Source organism: Populus alba, chromosome 10 (assembly GCF_005239225.2).
Source record: "Populus alba chromosome 10, ASM523922v2, whole genome shotgun sequence".
NCBI classification, from domain to species: domain Eukaryota; kingdom Viridiplantae; phylum Streptophyta; class Magnoliopsida; order Malpighiales; family Salicaceae; genus Populus; species Populus alba.
In genome coordinates, this window is record NC_133293.1 from 8,966,738 (window position 1) to 8,991,338 (window position 24,601).

At 36.9% G+C, this 24,601-nt stretch overlaps 2 protein-coding genes across 5 annotated transcripts in view; both read right to left on the minus strand.

The window, feature by feature from the left end:
• Positions 1–24,601, minus strand: part of LOC118048842 (uncharacterized) — a 76,142-nt gene that overhangs the window by 7,211 nt on the left and 44,330 nt on the right. The gene's annotated exons all lie outside the window — the stretch shown is intronic.
• On the minus strand, positions 17,037–22,813 carry LOC118048841 (probable inorganic phosphate transporter 1-3). Its single transcript, XM_035058664.2, has 2 exons — positions 22,040–22,813; positions 17,037–18,039 (listed from the first exon to the last, which is right to left on the minus strand). The coding sequence occupies exons 1-2, from the start codon at positions 22,792–22,794 to the stop codon at positions 17,160–17,162; spliced, it is 1,635 nt and encodes a 544-aa protein (XP_034914555.1). The 5' UTR covers positions 22,795–22,813; the 3' UTR covers positions 17,037–17,159.

Here is a 24,601-nt window from a genome sequence, read left to right on the forward strand (position 1 = left end):
AATGATTCAGAAGTAGAACTCCATCTTTTTAAGCCCGCAGGATTGGAAAATTTTTCAAGGGGAGGATCTCAGCCAGTTAGTTCTTATCAGAGGTGATCCGAGATTCTGCTCTGTTGTCCTGATCTTGAATTCTTCGTAGCAGGTGCTCCATTGTCCATAGCTTTCCTGAAGCTTAGGTTCTTCTAATTAGACAGTTTATTGTTTTTCGCCTTTTTTTTTTCTGTGTGATGTGATGGCAGAACAAACTTATGATCTAATTAATTATATCAGCTTCTTCTTTTTTTTTTTTTAAAAAATTAACGTGTCCACTTGATTGTTCATTCTGTCTTAAATGCCGATTGAGTGCTTAGCAGTCATGATCATCATTACCGTACATGCTATCCTGAGACCAGTTCGTACATGATCATCATGTTCCCGAAGCCTCTTAGAGTTCACAATAGAGCAACCCTTCAAGTTTACTCTCGTCTCGTTTAAATAATGTGAAATGATTGATAATGGAGCAATCAACTGAACTAAATATAATTAAATTAGTGATTTGAGCTACGAGTTAAATAAAGAGTTTAATTGAAGTATTAATTATTAATTAAAAGGGACATCGGTGATCAATCGTTAATTAGACATCATTTCCGGATATTTCTTTCGATTATATATATATATATATATATATATAGCAAGAAGGAAGGGCATGAAGCAAGTCAAAGAGATCTTTCAGAGCATATGCCGGATTCCATGTCAACCAAAAACCAAGTCAACACCCATTACATGCTAACCTGATCATCATTTCCGTACATGCTTACCTGAGACCAGTTCGTACAGAGTCCAGACAGCTACAGGCTGATATATTAAAACGATACCCCCCAGATCACCACTTTGCATTTTTTTTTTTTGTGTGAAATGAATATATTATTTTCACTCAACCTGTTAATAAAGAAATATCCATGCGTATTGCAGCAATTTCAACTGTGTGCGCACGACATCAGCCGGGAATGCAACAGCAACAAGCAAATCTCAAATGCATTTGACATTACCCAATTAAACCAAAATAAAGTGACCGTTTCGTTAATCTCTTTAATAAAAACATCAGCTTTAATCATCTATGAAGACATTCAAGATGTTACCTTAAGAAAACAACATTTTCAGAAGCTGTCTTATCCTAAAATAAAATAAAGCGCAATTAATTAAGAATGTATGGACGTCAAGGTACAAAGAAAGTCAATGTCTTCTTGTACTCAAGTGGAGAGCGTGGCATTTTTAGAGGATGGGAGTAATAAATTTCACATCATAGAACCACAGTAATGCGTTTTCTATGGCTTGTTTCTTCGAGGTAGCCTAATAATAATGAAACGGGCATGCTTCGAAAGAATCTCATAAGGAAATGGATGAGGCCCTGTGTTCTTTGAGGTCGGTAATGTTCCTTTTAAACTTTATGTACGGTTTAAAGTTTGTTATAAATATATATTATATCACTCAAGTTAAAATAAAACTTTACATTCCTGTGGATGTAAATATATTCTCCAACCACATTAAATTTTATATTTTTTCTGCTTTTTTTTTTCTTTTTTTCTATTGTGTTAATTTTGGTAGATACGGGTTCTCTCTTTATGAAATATTTCTCTGTCTTTATTAATTCATCTTTACAACATAACAACACTTATATACAAGATGGTAAGGAACCTATTCTACACCGACTCCTTCTCCATGGACTCCTATTCTACATAGGATAATACTATGTATAAGAAAACTAACAGATTCCCTATAACTCTGGAATCTATAAATATCTTGCTAGCTAACACTCCCTCTCATATTGATGCATATATATCTATCATGCCTAACTTGTCGATTATACTATCAAAGTCTTCGTTTGATACTGCCTTGGTGAGAACATCAGCTAGTTGACTAGCAGATCTAACAAATAAGAAACATATAATTCTTTGATCTAGCTTCTTTTTGATGAAGTGACGATCTACTTCAACATGTTTAGTTCGATCATGCTGAACAAAATTGTGTGCAATCCGAATTGTAGCCTTATTATCACAATACAACTTAATAGGATCCATATATTTGACCTTTAAATCTTTTAGAACACTCTTGATCCATAACAACTCACATATTCCCTGAGCCATTACTTGAAATTCTACTTCTACACTAGATCATGCTACAACCTTCTATTTTTTACTTCTCCAAGTAATCAAATTTCCTTCCACAAAGGTTAGATAGCCAAATGCGGACCTTCTGGTTGTTTGATCTCCTGCCCAATCTATATCAGTATAACCTTTAATATTTGAGACATCATTCTTCACGTATAATAAACCTTTGCCAGGCACACCTTTAAGATATCTTAAGATTCTATAGGCTGCATTCATATGCTCCTCACTTGGTGCATGCATAAATTGGCTTACAACACTTACAACATTGTGATATCTGGCCTAGTATGGGTGAGATAGATTAACTTACCCACAAGTCTCTCATATCATCCTATATCAGTAGGGATTTGATCTGGAAGAATCCTAAGTTGATGATTCATTTGTATTGGTGTTTCAATCAGTTTGCAAGCTAGCATCCCAGTCTCACTTAGAAGATCTAATAAGCATTTATGTTGTGGCAAGGAAATTCCTTGTTTGGACCTTGCTACTTTAATGCCAAGAAAGTACTTTAGTTGTCCCAAATCTTTCATTTTGAATTCTGCAGACAAGTACTCTTGCAATGTCCTTATTTCTTTAGCGTCATCTCTTGTTAAAATTATGTCATCTACATACACAATCAAAGCTGTTACCTTTCCACCTTTATGTTTTACAAATAATGTGTGATCTGCATTACTCTGTTGATAGCCAATTGTTTTCATTGCAAATTAAACCTTTTAAACCAAGCTCAAGGGGATTGCCTCAAACCATACAAAGCCCTTTTTAGTTTGCACGCTTTGCCTTCATGTTTATAGCTTTGTTTTATTCTAGGTGGAAGTTCCATATACACTTCTTCTTCGAGATCGCCATTCAAAAAAGCATTTTTTACGTCAAATTATTGTAGAGGCCAATCTTGGTTCATAGTAATAGATATGAGGATACGAATGGTATTCAGCTTAGCTACCGGTGTTAAGGTATCTTGGTAGTCAATTTTATTTTTCTAGGCATACCCTTCGGCTAGGAGTCTTGCCTTATATCTGTCCAAGCTCCCATCTGCTTTAAGTTCAACAATGTATACCCATCTACACCCAATTGCTTTTTTTTTTCTTTCTTGTAACACAACAAGTTCCCAAGTTGAGGTCTTCTACAATGCTTCCATCTCTTCATTCATTGCCTTTTTCCACTTTGGATCTTCCAATGCATCCTGCACATTACTAGGAATAAATACTTTGGATAATTGATTAATGGTTAGTGCATAAGATTTCGAAAGTCTATGAGTAGAGACATAGTTATTGATAGGGTATTTAACATTGGTTTTAATATCCGGCTCATATTGTTTCTTTTTAATGCCTTTGTTGGGTCTTTGTGGATACCTGATAGCTGGTTGGGGTATGTCTTCAATGATGAAATTATCCAGGACATTATGGGTAGAAGACTCTTTGGTTTGTGGTGCAAGTATGTCGATTATTACAATCTCTTCCTCATTAAGATTTACGGCTTCTGCAACTGTTTCACCATTACATAATTCAATCATCTCAGTGTTTCCCCTATCATGATGTTCAACTTATTTGTCATCAACATAACCTTATAAAAGTCATTGTCCAATAATAGATTCCTCTTATCTAGAATAATTTGAGTATCAGCTAGTGAAGTTATATTCTACTTGGTGTTACTTATCCCTTCTTCAACTGCCTCCAACTCTTTGTCATTCACCTTCTCCCCCCTGAAGAGTAGAGCTGAAGTCACCTTCTAAGTAGTAAGGGGTCGTTTCATGGAAAGAGACATCAACAGAGACATGAAGCTTACATGTGTGAGGGCAGTAACATCTGTACCCTTTTTGAAAATTAGAGTAACCCATAAATACACATCGTTGGGCATAGGGATCAAGTTTTCTACGCAAGACTTTGGGTATATGAACATACATAGTACAATTAAAGATTCTAGGTTCTAAGTTCGGTTGATGGGGTGTCTCAAAGAAGGTTTGTAATTTCTGGTATGGGGTCCGAAACTTAATCACCCGAGAAGGCACACGATTGATAATATAGACAACAGACTTAACAACCTCTCCCCAATACAAATGGGGCAATTCATCCTAAAAAGAGATGCATGTACCATTTCCATGATCTGCCTATTCTTTCTCTCTGCAAGACCATTTTGTTGGGGTTTGTAGGGGCAAAAAGTATGATGTCGTATTCTGTGTTGTCAAAGATAATTACCAAGCAAGTTCATAAGAAATTCCATGGCATTGTCAGATTGCAATACCTGAATTTGTTTTTGAAACTGAGTTTTCACCATGCTGTGGAATTCCTGACAGGCAGTACTAGCATCACTTTTCTTATGAAGTAAGGATACCCACGTCATTTGAGTGCATTCATTAATAAAGGTAATAAAGTAACGAGCTTTAGACATATATGGGATTGTTGCAGGTCCCCAAATATCATAGTGAATAACCATAAAAAGGTTTAGAGCTTGTATTCAAAGAGGAAGAAAAAGGTTTACGATGGCTCTTTGCCAATTCACAAATGTCACATTGAAGATCCAAAATTTGCAATTCTGTAAAAAAATAAGGTTTCAATTTCTTAAGATAACTAAATGAAAGATGTCCTAGTCCCTTATACTAAAGCCACACTTCAAACAATATCTTATCACTCTTTGTCGCAAAACAAGTCATGCTATATTGTTGTTCACCAGTTTTTGGCAATTCCAAGTAGTAGTGATTTCCTCGTTTAACACCACAACCAAGAGTCTTCCGGGTCAAAATATCCTGAAAAACATAATAAAAAAGCCAAAAAGTAACGGTACAATTTAGTGCTGAAGTGATTTGGCTTACAGATAAGAAATTATATTCAAGGCTAGGCATAACCAATATTGTATCAAGAATTATAGTTGTAGTTAAATCAATGAAGCCTTTCCCTGTAATAGGGGAGGTACCACCATTAGTTATAGATATGACCTGTTGGGACGATGGACAAAGATTTTGTAGTTTACGAGAGTCTCTGATCATATGCACCGGTATCAATTATCCAAGTATTATCCATAGTAATAATAGAGAGAGCACTAGCCTTATCAATACTACCTGGTTGAGTTAAATTTGCAGTAGGAATTGAAGTCCCCTCTTAGGTTGAAGAACTTACACTCGAAGTGGCCATTGCAGCTTTCCCGACAATTTTCTTCTATGGTTTCTTCGAAAAATCCCACCATTCAAAATATCCAATAAGCTTATAGCAACATTGTTTGGAATGGATAATTTCACCACATTAAGTGCATACATAATTATTTTTCCCTTTGGTAGAAATAATACCCATCCCTCGTTGATTTCGATGAGTTATCATAGCTGTGTTTTCAGGAGCTAACTGAGAGAATCCTATAACCTAGCACTGCTGTGACTCTTTTCTTGCACATGCATAGGCTGCTTCCAAATCCATTTTTGGTTCTTTTTGAAGGATTTCACCACGGATTTGATCATACTCAGGATCAAGAATGCTTAAAAAAATATGTACCCGTAACCTCATCATCGCTGCATGAAGATGTATAATTCCTTCAACAGATTCTTCTTGATTTGTGCTGCGATGATTGATTTCCTGGAAGATTGCAACACGTTCATTATAATATGTGGACAAAGACCTACCATTCTGAGTAGTCGAAAAAGACTTTTGATTCAATTCAAACAATCGTGTTTCATTAGATCCATCACAAAAGGTCTTTGATACTGCCTCCCAGATTTCTCTAGCTGTGACATGATGGATAAATCTCTGCATCAGATGTGGACTCATTGATTCGATAAGCCAGCTCTTGACTCTATGACTTTCAGTAATCCATATATCATAGTTTGGATCATTAAGTGTAGGTTTTGCCATTGCTCCAGTTAAATATCCAACCTTGTTACGGTCTCCAATACACATCTCTATCAACTGAGACCATAATGTGTAGTTTGTTTCATTGAGAATAACATTGACAGGGAAGCCAAAGGTTTCCTGCTGAATGATGATTCAGTTTGACAAGGAATTGTTTGTGGTGGTTTGAACGATTGGACTTTGTTTGTGTTCTGCCATTATTTGCAGGAGGAAGATTTATGGATTTCAAGGTTCAAAGAAGGATGCAGAGAAGAAACGGTGTAGAAAAGAAAAAAAATTCAGGTTTGCTCTGATATCATGTTAATTACGGTAGATACATGTTCTCTCTTTATGAAATATTCCTCTGTTTTTATTAATTCATCTTTATAGCAGAACAACACTTATATACAAGGTGGTAAGAGAACCTATTCTACATGAACTCCTTCTTCATGGACTCCTATTCTATGTAGGATAATGCTATGTACAAGGAAACTAACAGATTCCCTATAACTTTGGAATCTATAAATATCTTACAAGCTAACATTTTGTAATATTCATCAATAATTACATAATTACTAAAGACTTTCACAACAAACTTCTAATGCATGTTGTAAAATGATTGTTCATTGCTCGGGCAAGTTATCTGTTATTCAATGTTCAAGATAGAATGGTTTGCTATTAAGCTAAAGAAACGCATAAAGAAATAAATAAAAAGGTACTCAAGAAAAAAAAGTTGTAAGATAAATTGAATTAAAAGCGTGTATGGGTCTGCCTGGAGAATTAAAATGAGATGACCTAAACTTCTATTTTAGTAACGCTAAATTAGTTTAGGAATCTTCCATGATTTTTTTTGCCATGTCGCACATTTCATTTCATTAACAAGTTATGTAAGCAGTAGATTTAAAGTTCCCAAATGTGCTGGTCGATGCTTCGCAACTTGTCCCTGAAGCTTTCTTATCTTGATCGCTCTCTTTCATAAGAATCGACCAAATCACATGTGCTCAATGGGAGATGTTTATTTTGGCTGTAATCAATATTAAATATCATTATTTGCATGGAATACTCGTATATGATGCTTATTGAAAAACTAATTGACCAGTTTTCAAGCACTATAGCACTCGGAGAAAGCATTATAAGGCAGACTTGAGGAAACACCATGTAACTTTTAATGATTCCTAGGTGCTATATCTAGATATTGCCACTCACAACCAAGACTAACTAAAACCTCAACGTCAAGCATATACTTGAACATCTAGCAGTGCTAATGAAAGCATTAATTGAAAAATCAATTATCGAAATCAATAAACTTTCTAATTTGATTTTCTTACTTTTAAGGAAAAGGAAAGGATAAACGATGTGAAGGAACTTCCTTGGCAATGAAACCTCCATTAAGTGTCACAGAACCATCTCAATCCAATAACTTAAGCTGTTAGGTGAGACGTCGAGATATGATTTATACTATTCTCTAATACACCCCTTCAAATGAAAGCCCTTTTAGGCTTTAAACTTGCACATGCACACATTATCTTATGCTTAATTTTTATCAAATAAATAGAAATGATAAGATTCAAACTCATGATCTCTTGGTCATTAAGGCTCTGACACCATGTAAAATCATGTTAGAGAATAATATAAATCATATCTTGGGGCCTTACCTAACAGCTGAACCTATTAGGTTGAGATGATTCTTTTACATGGTATCAGAGCACCTCGTGATGGCTTTTCTTTTTCGCTGCAATTTTTGTCTTTTCTCTCTCTAATTGAAACATCTTTCTTTTCTCTCTCTCTCTTATTTCATCATGGGCAATGACGATGAGTCTTCTCAAAACCTTATCACTGAGACATCTAATTTTCTTTTTATACACTCTTCAGATCACCTAGGGCTCTTGCTTGTTACCAAGTGCATTAATGGTGATAACTATCCCACATGGAAACTCTTTATGATCATCGCCTTTACAGCCAAGAATAAGATTGGCTTTGTCAACGACTCCATCGAAACACCTTCACAAGCAACAAAACTAGCTAACTTCGCCTTCTGGGAAAGGTGTGACAAAATGGTGCTTTCTTGGCTAATTAATGTAGTCGAACCCGATTTGGCGGAAGGGGTTGTTTATGCAGACACAAAACGTGAAATTTGAAAAGATTTTAAAGATTAATCTTCTCAGGGCAATGCCCCACGAATCTACCAAATTCAAAAGGAAATTACCTTTCATACCAAATCCACGAATCTACCAAAGATTTTAAAAATATTTTTTAAAATAAAAAAGGTGGTGTCATTATTTATTTTTTAGACTTCATAATATATAATTTATTGTGGTTTGCTGTATATATAATTAGCTCAATTTCATAATTAATGTTATAGGTTTGATGAGTTAACTTGAGTTTTTTTTTGTTTTTTTAATTAATTTTTTTTTCAATTTCATCATTCAATACTGGGTTGATTGAGAATTAAATTTTATGATTTATTTTTCTTTTCTCTTTATGAATTTATTTCAGTCTCGTGATCCAAGATGTTGGTTTGGCGAGTTAACCCAATTTACGTTGAGTTTCTTTTGTCTTTTTTAATTGATTTTTTTTTCAATTTCATCCTTAAACATTGAGTTAATTATGAATTAGGCTTCATGATTTATTTTGATTTGATTTCTATGAGATTATCTCAATCTTATAACTCCGGTCATATGTTTTGCAGGTGAGCTTAGATAAACTTAAGTCATTTTATTATATCTTGTTTTTAAATTGATTTTTTTTTTCATTTTCAATCTTTAACAATGGGGTTATTGAAATTTAGGTTTCATAATTTGTTTGATTTATGTTTTATGAGGATATCATAGTTTTAGACCTTGATCGTGAGTTTGACTGATTAATTCAAGTTGACTTGTGTTATTTTTTGTGTTTACCTTCTACGAGGTTATCCTGTTTTCATGACTCGTGTTGTGAGTTTGACAAGTTAATTCAGGTCAATTTTTTTAATTAATTCTCTTTAATTTTATTTTTTAACATTAGATTGATTAAGAATTAAGTGTTTTAATTTGTTTTGATTTTTTTTATACGAGATTATCAAGATCTTGTAATTTGAATTGTGAGTTTGAAAAGTTAACCCCGGCTGGCTTGGAATGATTCAATATGTTGTTGTTTCATTTTATTTTTAAAATAAAATATTGTCTTTTAATTTTTATAAATCAAATTATATTTTTAATGGTTATGTAGATTAATTGTTTTTAGATCTATAAAATTAATTAATTCATATTTATCTTATGTCTGGTTTAATTTTATTAGCAATGCATAAATATTCTTTTATACTTGTAAAAATTTAACACCACTGCTCAACGATGTAAGGCCACAAATTAAGTACGATCACCCTTGCGACTGAAGAGTTATCTTTTCCCACTTCCCCAATCATTTTGAATTAGTGCCCTGTACCGTCCCTTTCTTTTATAATGTCGTTTTGCACAAACAATTGGTGACCCCTTCCATTTCGAGTATTCTTGGTGCACAATAAAATACACAAACACACGAGGTTTAAAATAAAGTGAACTCTGGTATCTTGGTTGACTCATTGATCTTTTTTATTGAATTGGAGTTTTGTTGTATTTCTAAGGTTATTTTTATTTTTTATTTTTTTCCCTATCCTCTCTTTGCACATTATAAGAATGACACAGAACCGGAAAAATGTAACTTAACTAATTAGGCTCTATGTTTGCTTTATAGAGATCATCAGTTCGAGTTTTACAAATCTAAAGATCACTAAAATTTTAAATAATTATTAATTTTAGAACCCGTGAAATTTAATTAAAGTATGTTCAAGCTGGTCCGGACTCTCACATAAAAAAAAAAAGAGGAAGAATGACAAGGGAGTATAACTATTTTTGTCCTCCACTTTCGTTATTTGGCAATAGTAATCAAATTTTATCACTAATTAATCCATACACTTGTCACCATTTCAACCGGTATTATTGGTGTCTTATGAAGTTTTAGCTACTTAATTTCTAAGATGTGATTCCTCGAAGGTCTCATTCACACTCGAGCAATGTTTTGTGCCCATTATCATCTTCATTCCCTTCCAGAAAAAGTTCATCTTTTGCAAGTGAGAACCTGGTCCCATCTCAAACTTTGAAAATGCAGAGGATGTATTACACGGGGAGTCAGGAGCCCAGCATCTTGAAGCAACATGCATCCTTTTAGTCTAAAAGTTTCAAGAAAATCCTATTGATATACGCAATAGACCAACAGAAGCATCATCAAAACAGAGGAGTGCACAATCTTTGTCCAAAGTAGTAGACTTTCAACTGAAAGCAGGGGGGAAATGATAAAAGTCTATAGATGGGAAGCCAACAAAGCGCCGGGATAAGCTTGGCTGCTTGCTTGCTATAACTAGGAGATACGTATCTCCTATTGTTGACTTCGAGGTGGCGGTGTTGAGAAAATTAGTAACTTCCATGTTTGGGTTGTCCTAGTCTTTAGGAGTGTCAGTAAGTTTGTTTTCTGTTTACCTAGTTAATAGGAGTTTGTTTTGAACATTGGATAGTGTGCCTATTTTCATGTTGCTTTCAGTTATGTATTTGTCTATTTATAGGCTGCTTGTTTATCAATAAAATGCAAGTTTATCCTCTGCTTTCTCTATATCCTCTGCGTCCTACTGTTACGTGTAAAAACATCCTAGAGGCACTTTGTTTTTATCAGTGGTATCAGAGCAAGGTTAAGTTCCTCAAAAAAGTGAAATTGATGGCTTCTGAAAGTTTTGTACAACCTGCCATTCCACGCTTTGATGGTCACTATGACCATTGGAGCATGCTCATGGAGAACTTCTTGAGGTCCAAAGAATATTGGACGGTTGTTGTTTCTGGAGTAGCAGAACCAGCAACAGATGTTGTGCTGACCGATGCGCAACAGACAGAGCTTGAAGGGTTGAAGTTAAAGGATCTCAAAGCAAAGAATTATCTCTTCCAAGCTATTGATCGCTCAATTTTGGAAACCATTCTTTGCAAAGACACAGCCAAGCATATTTGGGATTCCATGAAAAAGAACTACCAAGGTACAACAAGGGCTAAGAGGCAGCAGCTTCAAGCACTTCGTTCAGAGTTCGAATTGCTTCTAATGAAGTCAGGAGAATCAGTTACAGACCATTTTTCAAGAACGATGGCAATCGTTAACAAGATGCGGATCCATGGTGACAAGACAGAGGACATTCTCATTGTTGAGAAGATTCTTCGATCTGTGACACCAAAATTTAATTTTGTTGTCTGTGCAATAGAAGAAGCTAATGATGTTGGTTTACTGTCAATTGATGAATTACAGAGTTCTTTGTTAATTCATGAACAAAAAATTAACCAGCAGGAAAAAGAAGAACAAGCATTGAAGGCTTTATCAGAAAATCACTCTACACCCAGTAGAACTTATAGAGGTCGAGGTAGAGGAAGCAGAAACAACAATGATCGTTGGAACCAACAACAAAATCATTATCATCAAAAGAGTCAATTTCAAGGAAGAGGCAGAGGACGTGGAGGCCATCACCCAACAACTCATAGTTCAGAGTCAGTAGACAAGTCCAATGTTGAGTGTTTCAGATGTCATAGGTATGGCCATTATAAATCAGAATGTCAAACTGATTTGAATAGACACAGTGGAGATCAAACTAACTTTGCAGAAAAAGAAGAAGAGGTGTCTCTTTTGATGGTTGTCACGTGAAGGAAGAAACTCAACAAAATATGTGGTATTTAGACACTGGTTGCAGAAACCACATGTGTGGGGAGAAGGAGGCATTTTCTTCCTTGGATGAATCCTTTCGCAGCTCTGTTAAATTTGGTGACAACTCCAAGATTTCTGTTATGGGCAAAGGAAAGGTAACAATTCAAACCAAAGGAAATTCTACTCACACTATTGCTAATGTTCTTTTTGTGCCAAATTTAAAGACCAATTTGCTTAGTGTGGGTCAGTACAAGAAAAAGGATATGAGATTTTTATCAAAGATGGAGTATGTCAGATTCAAGATGCAAAGTCGGGCTTTATTGCTCAAGTTAACATGACGGCGAATCATATGTTCCCACTTTATCTCCACAACACAGCTCATTCGTGTTTCTCAGCAAAATTAACAGATGAGTCATGGCTATGGCATTTTCGCTATGGGCATTTGAATTTTGGCGGATTGAAAACACTACAACAAAAGAACATGGTGACAGGGCTTCCTCAAATTACAGCTTCTTCCCAAGTTTGTGAAGAATGTGTTATTAGCAAGCAACATCGTAATCAATTCCCACAAGGAAAATCCTGGAGAGCGAAGAAAGCATTGGAACTTGTTCATTCCGACATTTGTGGGCCAATTACACCACATTCCAATGGAGGTAAAAAATATTTAATTACCTTCATTGATGATTATAGTCAGAAGTTATGGGTTATTTTTTGCAAGAAAAATCTAAAACTTTTGTAGCTTTTAAAAGCTATAAAACGTTTGTTGAGAAAGAAGTTGGCCACCAAATAAAAGTTCTTCGCACGGATCGCGGTGAAGAATATAACTCACATGAATTTGTAATTTTTTATGAGAACCATGGAATCAAGAGACAACTTACAGCAGTTTATACGCCCCAACAAAATGGTGTATGCGAGAGGAAGAACCGCACTATTCTTAATATGGTGCGAAGCCTTTTGACAACAAGTGGCATTCAAAAAAGTTGCTGGCTTGAAGCAGTTAATTGGAGCGTCCATATATTGAATAGAAGTCCCACACTTGCTATAAAAAATATGACACTAGAGGAAGCATGGAGTGGAAGGAAACCTGATGTAAATCATTTTCGAGTTTTTGGGTGCATTGCCTATGCCCATATTCCAGATGAGAAGAGGAGGAAGCTAGATAAGAAGGGAGAAAAATGCATTTTTCTTGGTGTTAGTGATAAGTCAAAAGCTTATAAATTATACAATCCTAACACCATGAAAATTGTCATCAGCCGTGATGTAATATTTGATGAAAAAGAAACTTGGTCATGGAATCAAAATGTTGTTAAAGAAAGTATTCCAGCAGATTTTGATGATCATGAGAAAAGGCAGCAGCCTATGGAGAATGAGCAAGAAGTGGAAGTCACTCAAAATGTTCCAATTGATCAAAGCCCACTTGGAGCTGAATCACAAAGATCTCAATGTGTTCGAAGAAAACCCGCATGGATGACTGATTATGTGATAACTGGAGTTGATCAAGGTGATGACCCACTTACACATTTTGCTCTGTTTTCAGATTGTGATCCTACCATTTTTGAAGTAGCTGTCAAAGAACCAAAATGGAGAAAGGTTATGGATGCTGAGATTACAGCTATTGAAAGAAATGATACATGGGAGCTATGTCATCTTCCAAAAGGGCAAAAGACAATTGGTGTAAAATGGGTTTACAAAACAAAGCTGAAAGAGAATGGTGAGGTTGATAAGCACAAGGCACGCTTGGTGGCTAAGGGCTACAAGCAGGAGTTTGGTGTTGATTATAAAGAAGTATTTGCTCCGGTTGCAAGGCATGATACAATCAGATTGGTGATTGCTATGGCAGCTCAAAACTCATGGCCTATCTTTCAGTTGGACATGAAATCAGCTTTCCTCCATGGAGATTTGAAAGAAGAGGTATTTATCGACCAACCTCCTGGTTATGTAAAACTTGGCAATGAGCATAAAGTGTATAAGTTAAAGAAAGCTCTATATGGATTAAAACAAGCTCTAAGAGCTTGGTATAACCGTATAGAAACTTATGTTTTAGAAGGAAGGATTTCAAAAATGTCCTTATGAACATACACTTTTTATAAAGATTGAAGATGGAGGAAAAATGCTCATTGTTTGCTTATACGTAGATGATTTAATCTACACTGGAAACAATACAGCCATGTTTGGAAGTTTTAAGAAATCCATGATGGCTGAATTTGAGATGTCTGATCTTGGCATGATGCATTATTTTCTTGGCATTGAAGTGGTGCAGTCTTCTATTGGCATTTTTATTTCCCAAAAGAAGTATGTGCGCGAAATCTTGGACAGGTTTCAGATGATGGATTGTAATCCTGTAAATACTCCATCTGAGTTTGGTATAAAGCTGCACAAAGATAATGGAGGAAAGAAAGTTGATGACACTCTTTACAAACAAATAGTGGGGAGTTTAATGTATTTAACAACAACAAGACTTGATATAATGCATGCTGTAAGTGTGATTAATAGGTACATGGAATGTCCTACAGAGATTCATCTCTTGGCTGCAAAAAGAATTTTCCGTTACTTGCAAGGTACTAAGGAATTTGGGCTGTTCTACAAGAATGGAGAAAAATCACAGTTGCTTGGCTTTACAGATAGTGATTATACAGGAGATTCAGATGATCGAAAAAGCACATCTGGGTATATTTTCATGATGGGGATAGGAGCTGTTTCATGGTCATAAAAAAAGCAACCCATTGTGACATTATCATCCACCGAAGTTGAATTTGTTACTGCAACAGCTTGTGCTTGTCAAGCTATTTGGCTAATGAAAATCCTCAAAAAGCTGCATTTTAAGGAGGACGGACCTACTCAGATTTATTGTGACAACAGTTCAACAATAAAGCTTTCAAAAAATCCAGTTTTACATGGTCGAAGCAAACATATAGATGTGAAGTATCATTTCTTGAGGGATCTCACGAATGATAGAGTCATTAATCTTATTTACTGCAGAAGTGAAGACCAGCTCGCTGATATTCTAACCAAGCCTCTCAAGTTTCCTACATTTCAGAAGCTCAGGAAGTTACTTGGTGTTTGCACTTCAAATGATTCAATTTGAGGGATGGTGCTTCAAATTTTGACTCTTATTAAATTGAATGTTATGTTTGGAACATCAGTTTAAGAGAGGGATTGTTGAGAAAATTAGTAACTTCCATGTTTGGGTTGTCCTAGTCTTTAGGAGTGTCAGTAAGTTTGTTTTCTATTTACCTAGTCAATAGGAGTTTGTTTTGAACGTTGGATAGTGTGCCTATTTTCCTGTTGCTTTCAGTTATGTATTAGTCTATTTATAGGCTGCTTGTTTATCAATAAAATGCAAGTTTATCCTCTGCTTTCTCTATATCCTCTGCGTCCTACTGTTACGTGTAAAAACATCCTAGAGGCACTTTGTTTTCATCAGGTGGGTGGTTAGCCGTTTGAGGATATGGACATCTTGAGCATTTGGAATAAGTTTGGCCTTCTGAAAATTAAACACATGCTAGTGTGCAAGCAATTTTATAATAATCGGGTAAGATGTGGCAAAAAAATGTTGATATATGAATACCGGATCCCTGCATCGTTGAAATGATAAACAATTTGGTATTAAAAATTAGTTTGTTTTGTGTTCTAAGAGTTTTTTTAAGAAATTAATTTTTTTTATTTTGTTTATTTCAAATTAATTTTTTTATATATTTTTGAATCGTTAAAAATAAAAAAATAAAATATTATTTTAATATATTTTTAAAATAAAATATATTTTAAAAAATCACCATTATTACACTGTGATCCAAAACATGCTTTTATGATGTCAAACTAGTTATTACAATATTTGTCATATCAAATTTTAAAAAACCATGAATCAGTTAAAATTTGAGTTAATTAATGGTTCATCCGATTAGCTTAAATCTATTATTTTACTCTTAGAAATTTGAATGAAAAATTTAAAAGAAGATTCCAAAACCTGAAAAATCAATTCGAGGCCACCTTCTCCAACACAAGCTCTGCTATTAACAACACCACCAACTGACCTCTCTTATCAACATCCAAATGAAACTCCCTCTATCATCTCTCTCTCTTTCTCATCACCATGGCTATGGTTGTGGTCTTGCAAGTGGTGGTGTTTTGGCTAGTAGCTAGCTCAATTGTGACTGGCAATCGGGATTCGGGTTTTATTTGTAGGAAATTCTACTAATGATGTTTTGATAATTGTTTATTGAAGGCTAAGTACACTGAAACATAACATTTAACGTGGTTTGATAAATTATCTACATTCACGGGAGAGTTTCATATTATTAGAAATAGAAAAAAAATACAATATAAATACATGGAGGAGAAGGATCGCATCTACTCTACTCAACTCCCATATCTCACTACTGCATTTGCAGGTGTTGCAATTGCAGCCCTCTCTCTTTCTCTATGCTTCTCTTCTCTCTCTAACACTCATTCACTTTGCTTTTCAAATAATACCTTTATTTATATGCAACAATAGCAAGACAAGATCCATAAAACATGGCACCAATTATGCTACAACATGTGCTTTCACTTTGTACCAAGTGAGTGATGAGTTGTTCCACTTGTACAAAGTGGAAGTGGGGTATTTGTTACAATAATAATAATTTCCTAACATTATTGCTTCTGGCATACTAGTTAAGATAGGATCTTTTGATGACTAGAATTTTGATATAACAAGAGCTACAAATGAAGCTGGAGACAGGGAATTAAAAAGATTTGGAAATTAGAATAGGCGGGCTGAGAGGGTGGTTCATGGTTGTGTGAGTTTTCCTGTGGATAGACATGAGAGATTTAATAGTTTTTTTTGCTTAATTTGCTTTTAAGAGGAAAATTAGTTTGTCCCGTCCTTTAATTGATTTTTACAGTTTGTTGGAAATCTTGATTTTGCAATTTTCATGTTCATATTTTTCAAAATTTTAATAAATACTTTATTATTGTCATAATTAAGATGAAAAAGTGTAAAAATGGTTGTTTTTTAAAGTATTTTTTATTCAAAAATATATCAAAATAATAATTTTTAATCTTTAAAAAATTATTTTTAATATCAACATATAAAATAAAAAAAAAATAACATAAAAGAAATTCAAACAATATACTTTAGAACACTTGTTACATCTTTCACATCGCTTTCCCCTAAACTTAAAATTTTCTCTTCAATTCTTTCTCCGCCCGATGCCAAACACAACTTTAGATGTATAGTAAGAAACAAAGAAACTCTTTAACTAAATGTTTGAGGTCAACCGATCGTCAGAGCAAAAGCAAGAAAAGAAAAGAGGAAATAAAATTCAGATTTCAATCGATTTAAGTATATAGATATGAATCACTTGGAAAACCAAAAACAATTAAAAACCAAATCAAATCACACCGAGTTGTTGCCAGTTGAACCAAAACATTGGATATGTAGCGACTACCTCCTTATTTATTGCGTTGCACAAGAAGAACGACGTATTGCATTAAACCCAGAGTCAAATAAACCGAACGAAACCTTGATCAAACTTGGCTGAAATCACACTGGAGCCGTCCTAGGTGAAGCAGCCTGCTGCTCCCCACCATTTTCATCAGCGTTCTCCCCTGACAACTCTTCAAGTGATTTACCCCTTGATTCGGGAACCAATAGAGTAAATAACATTCCAATGAAGTTAATTACACCGAGCACAATAAGAGACCATTTGACTCCAATACCAGGAGGGTAACCTGCGTCGGTCTTCTTTGGGTCTGTGCTTTGTGCAGCATAAAGGAAACCGAATGCACCTATTATAGCACCTGCCTTTCCTGCTGCTGCTGATATACCGTGACAAGTTGATCTTAGCCTTGCAGGGAAAATCTCTGCTGGGACAACAAATGTGGTGGCATTGGGTCCAAAATTGGCGAAAAAAAAGGTCAATGAGTACATGACTACAAACCCAATTCTATTTGGCTTCAAGGTCCAGTGGTGGTAAGGGATAGCAATGGCAAACATAAAAACTGTCATGAAGAAGAAACCCATCATTTGGATAAAGAACCTCCCCAAATGGTCAATGAGTGCCACTGTAAACCAATATCCCGGAACGGTACTGCAGAGTGCTATAAGAGTTTGAGCCTTTGCAATTTGAAAAACCTCGTGAATCGCATTCATGGTTGCTGCTGGAGGAATCCAATTGATAGCGGAGAAGATATCCTTCTGGAAAAGATTTTGGCTGTAGAATGCAATGTCCAACAAGAACCATGTGGAAGTGGTTCCCAGCAAATGAAGACCATGTCGCTTGGCAAATTCCTTCGAGAACAAGCCAAAGGAATTGGCCGGTTCTTGGGCTATCCTCCGTACCTTATCTTCCTCTACTTCAATTTCCACGTTCAACACCTTAGACATATCTAACGCTGCTTGTTTTTGTTGGTGGGAGAAACCACTGGTGGTGGCTTTGAAACACTCAGAGGGGATAAAACACACTGTTTTATTACACAAAACCGAAGCTTACAATTAAACACAAAAGCTTAACAATTACATGCCCTCTCTCTCTCTTTCTCTTTCTAGTGTTCCTCTCAATTCTCTCCACACATATAACATAAGCTGGGCACTCTATTTATACACAAAAACAGAATACGAAAATTCAAACTTTCTTCAAGTGTGAAAGCGGCTGGCGGCTGTGGCAGCTGGTGGCTGGCGGCTGCGGCTGGTGGCTGGTCGGTTGGTGGCTGGTCGGTGGCAGCTGGTGGTTGCCTTCCTTGACCATCTAGAGGTTGAGTTTAATTCAACAAATCTCCCCTTTAAACTCAATCGAGAGATATCATGCCAAGCATGAACACTTCTCTCTTCAATGCCTTCTCTCTGCTTGTAGACCCTTTTGACACCTATTGCTTTCTTCTTTTCTGGTGGGTCCTTATCTGCATGGAAACAAAATAGAGTTGTATCTTCCATAACCTGAGTGGTATCGTACAACTCTTCAAGATTCCGCATCTTTCTTGGTCCTTCTGACGAGGATGCTGATGGTGGTGTTGATGATGATGCTCCTGGTGTGTTCCTCCTGTTGAATACAGGGAAACTGTGTGCCGGACTTTGTGGTTCAGCTGCTGGCACAATAGGTTCTTCGACAAGTACTGTTGGTACTTCTTCACCTTCAAGGATCAAATCAAGATTGATCCATTTGATTGCTTCTTGATCATCATTCCATGCCCAAGATTTATCTTCTTCAAAGATAACATCTCTACTTGTAATCACCTTCTTCGTGATGGGATTATACAGTCTGTATCCCATCCTTCTTTCACCATATCCGACAAAGATGCATTTCTCGCTCTTATCATCGAGCTTTCTTCTTCTTGCATCTGGGATCTTTGCATATGCCACACAACCAAAGACTCGTAGATGAGTAACACTTGGTTTGTGACCACTCCATGCTTTTTCTGGAGTAACTCCTTGCAAACTTCTGGTTGGGCAGCGATTCAGTAGATACACTGCACATGATACAGCTTCAGCCCAGTATTGCTTGGGCAACTTCTTTGCTTTGAGCAAACTTCTAGCCATGTCAAGAATCGTGCGATTCTTCCTTTCTGCTACACCGTTCAACTGTGGTGTATAAGCTGGCGTCGTCTGATGTCTGATGCCTTGTTGTGTACAATAGGCTTCAAAGTCGTTGGCTGTATATTCTCCACCTTGATCAGATCTTACAGTTCTGATCATGTAACCACTTTGCTTCTCCACAATTGCTTTAAAATCTTTAAAACAATTGAATACTTCTGACTTCCTCTTCAGAAAGTATATCCACGTCTTTCTACTAAAATCATCAGTAAAAGTGAGGAAGTACCTATTTTGTCCAGTCGACATAGGCGTGATTGGGCCACACACATCTGTGTGTACTAACTCCAGTGGCCTCTTTGCTCTCCAGTTGACTTCTTTAGCAAAACTGGATCTGTGATGTTTGCTGAGGACACAACTCTCACAGACTTCATCTGGATGATCAATGTGAGGCAAACCTTTGACCATCTTCTTGCTTGCTAGCATCTTCAAACTCGTGAAATTCAGATGTCCAAGCCTCAGGTGCCAAAGCCATTCTTCACTGTTGGTGATGGCGCTCAAACACCTTGCTGCATCATACTGGATGTTCAAAGGAAACATCCTATTCTTGGACATTTTCACATAGGCCATTAATCTCCAATTATTGTCTCTAATTGCCAGATGACAATTCTCCGAGTAAAAAGTATAGCCTCTCTCCAAAAGTTGACCTAAGCTGATTAGGTTCTGTTTTATGGCTGGGACATAATAGACATCGGCGATGTAGCTGGAATCGCCATTCTTCATCTTGACTGGGATGTTGCCTTTACCTTTGAATGGAACCTTTGTGGTATCTCCAAAAGTAACTAGACCTTGCTTGGTCTCATCTAGATCACCAAATAACTCTCGGTAGCCGCACATGTGATTGCTGGCTCCAGTATCTAGATACCATATGTCCTCCTTTTTCTTATCAAGTCCTTGTTGGACAAGATATGCAGTTTCTTCTCTGTCATCCTTCTCTACATAGTTAGCTTGCTCACGTATCTCTAATGGAGCTTTGCTTCTGCATTCAGTGCTATAGTGCCCAAATTGATTGCAACTATAACATTGGATATTCCTCTTGTCACGGTTATTGTAACCGCCTCCTCTTCCTCTGGGAGTGAATGCTTGTTGTCCTCGGCCTCCTCTGGTGGTGTTTCTACCACCTCTTCCTCTAAAGCTTGTATTCCAAGAACCTCTTCCTTGGAATCTCTGGAATCCTCCTCTAGATTGTTGACTTCCTCCTTGAGTGGTGTAGCCACTTGATGAAGTCTCCCCTTGCTCATATCTGTCCTTGAGGGACAACTTTGCTTGTAAGGCATGCTCAATTGCCTTATCTCCATTTCGCTTTACAATCTTCTGCTCATGAGCTTGCAAGGAACTCATAAGCTCATCTACTGTCAACTTGTCCACTTCCTTGGACTCTTCAATGGCGACAACAACATGATCAAATTTTGAATCTAGGGATCTCAAAATTTTCTCCGTAATTCGAGAATCGATGAGGGCTTCTCCATTTCTCCTCATCTGGTTGACTATCACCATAATCCTTGTGTGATAATCAGAAATAGACTCCGAGGACTTCATTTGCAATAACTCAAAGTCACCTCGCAAAGATTGAAGACGAATCTTCTTGATTCTGTCAGCACCTTTGTATTTCTGTTGGAGAGCCTCCCATATATCATGTGACGTTTCAGCGGAAGCTATGATCTCGAATGTATCTTCATCAAGACCTTGGTAGATGATGGTCTTGGCTTTGTTGTCTTTCTTTCTGTTGACTTTCAAGGCTTGTTTCTGAGCCTCTTGTAAAGCATCTTCTCTTTCTTTGGACTCTGGTTCATCATAACCAGTTTGTACAATATCCAAACACTCTTGTGACCCAAGGAATGCTTTCAATCTGATGCACCAACTATCATGGTTGTCTTTGGTCAGCTTCGGGATGAGTGTATGTGTACCTTCTGTAGTCATTTTGCTTTTGGAATGACTATATCACCTCTTTGGGAGCCGAATTTGGACAAACGGACACTGTATATCGATCCGGAATGGTCCAAATAGTAGGGAACCGGTCTGACTTTGTTAAAATCGGGTCAGAAAATGGGTGAACCGGTCAAAAAACCAATTCTGTACGGCGGGCGGTTCGCTGGGTTGAACCGAGAATATTCTGGGAATATTCTCTCGCTCGGCTGCGGCTTGAAACGCGGCTCGGCTCGGCGCGGAGTACGGCTCGGCTGGACTCGGCTTAAGCGGCTCGGAGCGGCTCAAATATGGCGCGCGTGTACGTCAGTCGTCGTCTTCCTCTGGAGCGCGTGGCTGCGCGTGGTCTTCTGGGCAGAATCTTCAGGCGGCGCGTGTAGATCACCTCTGTCTCCGATCAGGCTGATTCTTGCGACAGTGAGTTCGTCTTGATGAGATCTACACTTTGGAATGATCAAAACTTGTTTTTGACAACTTTGAAAATTCGGATATACCCCAAAACACTTCTGTTTTCTGACGAACGGGGCTCTGATACCAATTGTTGGTGGGAGAAACCACTGGTGGTGGCTTTGAAACACTCAGAGGGGATAAAACACACTGTTTTATTACACAAAACCGAAGCTTACAATTAAACACAAAAGCTTAACAATTACACGCCCTCTCTCTCTCTTTCTCTTTCTAGTGTTCCTCTCAATTCTCTCCACACATATAACATAAGCTGGGCACTCTATTTATACACAAAAACAGAATACGAAAATTCAAACTTTCTTCAAGTGTGAAAGCGGCTGGCGGCTGTGGCAGCTGGTGGCTGGCGGCTGCGGCTGGTGGCTGGTGGCTGGTCGGTTGGTGGCTGGTCGGTGGCAGCTGGTGGTTGCCTTCCTTGACCATCTAGAGGTTGAGTTTAATTCAACAGTTTTGCGTTTTTGGCAACGAGTGCGGTGTAACGTGCGGTTTCGGGCATTTTCATACGCCAATAGAATGTAAGCCCAGCAGGGACGGCACCGAACATCAAGATTATACGCCAAATGTAGTCAGCTTGAGGAGCAAGTGAGGCTGCCGGATTCTCATGGTATGCTGGGGTCTTGAATGCATGATCAAATGCAGCTGACACAACAAGAGCCACAATCCCACCAGCCAAAATCCCAAATCCTTGCATTGCAAACACTGCTGCAATAAATGCTCCCCGAGTCTTCTTGTTTGCATATTCAGACATGATAGTGGCTGACAAAGGATAATCGCCACCAATGCCAAACCCAAGCCAGAACCTAAAGAAACAAAGAGTGGTCATGGCTCCGTTAGCAGAGCTTCCAAAGGATAAACCAGATGCAAGAGAGCAAAGAACCATGAGAATCAGAGTTATCCCATAGACTTTCTTGCGTCCCATTTTGTCACCAAGCCAACCAAAGAATAGTTGACCAGCTAAAGTGCCACAAAGGGCGACACCATTAACTGCTGCTGCTACATTAGGAGGTAATGTGCCTGGCTTTGGTGCACCTGGCTTGGTGTAGTAAATGCGGCCAAGCAATTTGGTAACTAGGGAGATGCAGAAAAGATCATAGGCATCTGTGAAAAATCCCATTCCGGCAATCACGATTGCTGTGAAATGGTACAATTGAGTCTTAGCAACATCGAGTGCGTTAAGGACGACCAATTGGTCCCTTGCCATGCCTAATCCTTCCCGCTTAGCAGTATAATAAATTTCCTGCACGGTAACAGCAAACCAGAACCTCCGTCAGGACAATTTGATAAATAAAACAAATTCAATTAGCCCAATAATGAATTGAGATGTTTACTTTTCAAATACGACCCACGAGCCTTAACTACATGTTATCAATTGGCACTAGTTTTTTTTTTCATTTTTTTTCAGGAGATTTTGAAGAAGGGGGAAAAAAGAGAGCAATGAGTGACGACAGGATAAAAACAAAGTATAGGCAGACTTGGAAACCAATCAATAAGTGCTCGAAGAAAAAAGAGAGTTCGTAGGAATTAAAATTGCATTCTCAAACAATCACGCCAGATCTTGGAAATCTTATCTTCCTTGGTTATGCTAATTAACGTGACTAGGATAACTATTGTGTTTTTTTTTTTTTTTTTTTTTTAATTTTTTTTATAAGAGAGTAATTTATTATTTAGAAGTGTGGTAACTTCTGTTTTTAGATATATTTTAAAAATATATTTCACTTCAAAAAGTATTAAATTGATAATTTTTTATTGCTCTCTGATAATTTTAGTGTGTCAGTATTAAAAATAAAATAAAAAAACTAATGTATTTATAAACAAAATACTTTTTAAAAACACTTTACACTATAATAATAAATATAAAAATGTTGATGGGAAAGTTAGAGTTGGACCGAAACTGTCTAAGGAAAAGAAAACCGTGACCAATGTCAAATATTAGAAAAAAGAAATGGTTATTCACGTGGATACTAAATTTTGGTGCCTAGAGAAAAAAGAAAACTTCATGACACAAATTTTTTCCGTGCATTTTTTTTTTCCTGCCAGGTATGTAACTTTCATGTCCATCTTCGTTTATAAAGTTTTCTAGCAAAAAAATATTTCTTATAAGAGCAGCTAATCTCTAGAAGATGGAAAAAAAGGGACGAATGAAAACAAAAACAAAACAAATAACACATTTTCAAAGTAGTAACAGCATATATTTTAGATCACTAGCAGTCGAAAATCATGTTATGATCAGCTTTAAGATCTTCATGAAGATAAGGTATCCACTACACATAAAGTGATTTACTTGCTACGTGACGAAAGTGCTCCTACTACTTTATACGGAGAAGCCAGTTCCAAGAAGCAAGGAACTTGTAGTGGCTCATGATGACTCGTCTAAAAAGGCAAGAATTCAAAAGATTCAGATATTAGACACAGAGACTCACCTGCTTCTTCAACTAATTACACCAGTGAGAGAAGATTGGAAAAGGCTGGAGAGGGGGAGAGAGAGAGAGAGATGATTGTTGTTGGGGGTGGAGAGTGGCCAGCTATTTATAAAGGTTTCAACTTTCATGTGGTTAACACAAACCCAAAATCAATGCGGCATCTAATGGCATATACCCACTCAATGATAGTCAACTCTTTCACAGGCTTGCCCCTTCTCTGTATCCTCTCTGTTAATCACAACCCCTTCTTTATTGAATGGATGTTTTAGCTTATATATATATATATATACTTGTGCCCCTTAAATAGTTATTAATTGTCATCTCTAATGGAGGCGTTGGTACGTTCAAAACAAACTGAGGTGTTGGTCAAGGACCATAAAGTTACAGTGATCAAGTTGGAAATTGCCCGCCCTCCTCCTGGTAAACTAGCTGGGAAAGTAGAAATCAAGCGATTTCCAGGATTCTGACCAATGCTAGAGGCATAGACAAACCATGGAGTCCTTACTAACGATGAAGTTGCTCAAAAGATTCTGACCAATGCTAGAGGCACAGATAAACCATGGAGTCCTTACTAACGATGAAGTTGCT